The 3,541-nt window shown below is 37.2% G+C and overlaps 1 protein-coding gene across 1 annotated transcript in view; it reads left to right on the forward strand.

The window, feature by feature from the left end:
• The window catches only part of LOC109377541 (sperm-associated antigen 6), an 81,827-nt gene that overhangs the window by 60,389 nt on the left and 17,897 nt on the right, over nt 1–3,541 (forward strand). Inside the window, exon 9 of the mRNA XM_019633928.1 lies at nt 1,592–1,708. Within this exon, the coding sequence (XP_019489473.1) occupies nt 1,592–1,708 (117 nt within the window). The remainder of the gene's footprint in view (nt 1–1,591; nt 1,709–3,541) is intronic.

A 3,541-nucleotide genomic window follows, 5' to 3' on the forward strand; every position in this document is an offset into this window, starting at 1 on the left:
CAGTGTCACTGGCCCTCATATGTGGGATCCGAACCGGTGCCCTCTGGCATCCCAAGCCAGTTCTTAACCATTGCGCCACTCGGCCGCCCCCTCCTCTAGAGTTCTTGATTAATAACTTGACAGTACATCACCAACTTGGAATTGTTAGAATTAGAGTAAGGCTATCTGTATGGTATGATGAATGTGGTCTCTGCTATACTGTTGCAGACCTTGTCACCAACAGCAGTTAAGTTAAATTTGTTGGCCTGTCAAGGTCACCATGACCCTAAGATGGTTCACAAAGGTTTAACTAGGTGTGTTAGGAATGGAGAGTTTAATTCTGACTTACGTTATACGACTTGTGAAAAAATTTTGGTTTGCATTTCTTAGTTTCTTGTTTTATTTAATTTGGTTTATAAAACAATATTTTAGGATAAATATGTCAAGAGATAAGAGATTATACAAGAATGCTTAGCCAGGGTTTCTGGGAAACCACAAATTCAAGAGTTCCTTTATAGAGAGCACAAATGTGATGAAAGTTTTTGCAGAATCCACTTACCAACTGTAAAATTCACGATGAGAAAATCAATATGCTCCATGACATTGAATTCATTGCTAAACGTTCAATAGCAAGATCCCAGAAGAACAAGTCAGCTACGGCCTCAGAGAGAGAATAGGTGATCAGAGGAAAGGGTGTAAGGATGCACTGAAGCAAAAAACCACATACATACAAACAGATGTGGATTTCTAGTAGAAAACAGCTGTACATAAACCTTCCAAAGTGAAGGGGGCAGGTTTTAAAACAAAGACACAGAATCACAACCAGCCATGGCCTTAGAGCTGGTTGCAGGGATGTGTTACAGTCACATCAGCCCTTCTCCGGCCACACTTGCAGCACCACATGGTGTCACCATGAAATACAGAGTGCTGGGGGAGAGTGGAAAAGGTACATGTGGGTACCGATTCTTTCACTTTGTGGGTGATACACTTCCTATTGTTGAGCTTTTCTCTACAGTTGCGTAGATTCTATCTGTTTTGCTTCTATCTGTGAGTGTGGCAATTTCTACCCGTGATGTAAAGCAGCATATCTGCAAGTGTTCATTGAATAATGTACATAGAATATTTCTGACTACATACCTATAAGCCATGAAATCTTTTGGAGAACATAGAATGCCTGATAATGGTTTTCCATAGTAAGCTAAGCATTTTCTTATATTTGTTGATTGGGAGGAATAGGACATTAGTTATCTCATAATTTCATATATATGAATTTTTATGCTAATAAAATATAATCCATATTAATTTACAGTCTATAGCTTTATGATTTATAATCTGAATTTCCTCACAGGTATTTTAAGAGCTCAATAATATGCTATATATTTTAAAATGTGACATGAAGACAACTGGCAGGGTTTTCTATGATAAAACCATTGAAACACTCCTATGAAAGATAAGAGTTTTTCTGACAACTGTTTTAAAAAAATGAAACAACTGCAGCTTAGACCAGGAAATTGATTTCATTTTCAAATTCCAGGAACATGAGACATGAATTTTTGTCAAGCTTTCATTGATTACTTACTTTGGTATGTATTTTGCTTTTGTATTTCAATAGAGTAAAAAAGCCATAAAGACTATCCTACAAAAATGCACCTATCTACCAGCCCTTGAGCCACTTCTATATGATGCCCCTCCCAATATTCTGAAGCATGTGGTTGGACAGTTCAGTAAGGTGAGAAGTGCTCTTAGCCTGGAAATGGGGCAAGAAAATGAAAATGAGTTAACTTGTTTTTGCTGTTGGGTCAATGTTTTTTTTCTGTAAGCGGGGGCAGGGTTTTATTACTTAACTCTCACTGATTGTATTGACAGGAACAACAGCGTAGGTTAATAAAATTAACATAGGTTAATGAAATTCACACATATATAATTCACACTTTCTTCTTCCATACAATCTCTGTACTGTCTATTTTAGTGTACTTGGGAGATAAATAGTAGGTCAACACATGAAATCCTCATAATGCAGATAATTTATATTGATAAGTAACTTTGAGTAAATTTCCCAGTGTCTGTTAGGCTCACTTATCTGGGAACACTGCAAAGACCTTATAAAGAAAAAGAAAAAGGTCGCTGAGCCACTGAAATATTCTCCGCAAAGTCCATGCACTTACCGGACATGCTTTCAGGGAATTCTGTGAAGTTTATTGACTTACTTTATGAACAGTTTTAACCAATGTAGCTGTTATATTTCTTAGGTTATTGCAGATTAAAAGTAGTAAGACAGGAAGGCAAGCTTCTAGCAATGGGCAGCAGCCATCAGGACTGACGACTGATAGCAAAGCCTGAGAGAGAATGACTGCATTGCCACAGCCATTGATGGTGACCCTAAGCTCTCAAGAATTGGTTAAATTGTGCTCAGGATATTTGACTGAAGAAAATGGAGTCTGTGGAAATAGTACCCCAAGTGGCTCTGAGCTAAGGCTGTGGAGTTGGGGTACCTGGATTTACATTTACCAGTGTTAATATTTTTAGCAAAGTCTTGAGCTCTCTAAACCTTAGTATGATTACCCATAAAATGGGGAGAATAAGAGTACATATTTCATAGGGTCATTGTAAAGTTAAATGAGATGTTATATGTAAAGAGTTTAACTCAATCCCAGAAACATAGCACACACGCGTGCACGTGCATGCATGTTCACACGCATGCGCATTCACACATACACACATACACACACCATTGTTTTTAAGATATAAAACATGGAAGTGGTTAAGTCTGATTTTAAAAATTAATGAAAATGAATGGGGGACCAAATTTATTTGAACAGTCAGTTATAATACTATATAAAGGAGGTACTACAATCTGTATACTATATGTCTACAAATAATAAAACTATATATTGTTATAACTTATAATCTGAGCCCTACAGTTAAGTAGGTCTAGTTTTAGGTACTCAACTGAAAGATACGGTACTGACAACCTTGGCTTCTCTGAACTCTTTCCATGATCTCCAACACTTGGCTGACCCTCAAGCACCATAGCCACTGGAGAGTAGGTTTTACATTGCTGAAGCTGCCTCAGGACACAGTTCTGTGTATCAAACACCTATGTTCTGTCTTCCTCCTTCTAAGAAAATAAACTTTTTTCTTTCTGGGAGCTAAGTAAGAAACTGACCCCCTAAGAGGGTGGGGGAGTAAGGAGCTGAGTGGATCATCTACAGACAGAGTCATCAAAGTGAGAGGTTGACATTATTTCTCAAAGTTTCATTTTAATAGTCTAATCTTTTAGGCTACTGGGATATTCTAGGTTTTTCGAACTTGCTATAAATAGGAACACTAACCCAATTAGTGGAAATCAGTCACTAAAGTAAATAAAAATAAATCAGTGGGCTTTGTGGAAGGCTAGATAGCTAAGATAAAATAAAGACAGTACCTCATATTATGTACTGTTATAAATGTGCCTTCGGGAATATTTGCTTCAGGCAGAATTTTGTGTTTTCTTAATCTAAGGATACCAGAGCCCTAGAAACATATGGAAAGCAAGGCAAAATGTAAAAAGATATTAGTTTAG

Source organism: Hipposideros armiger, unplaced genomic scaffold (genome assembly GCF_001890085.2).
Source record: "Hipposideros armiger isolate ML-2016 unplaced genomic scaffold, ASM189008v1 scaffold_1439, whole genome shotgun sequence".
Lineage (NCBI taxonomy): Eukaryota > Metazoa > Chordata > Mammalia > Chiroptera > Hipposideridae > Hipposideros > Hipposideros armiger.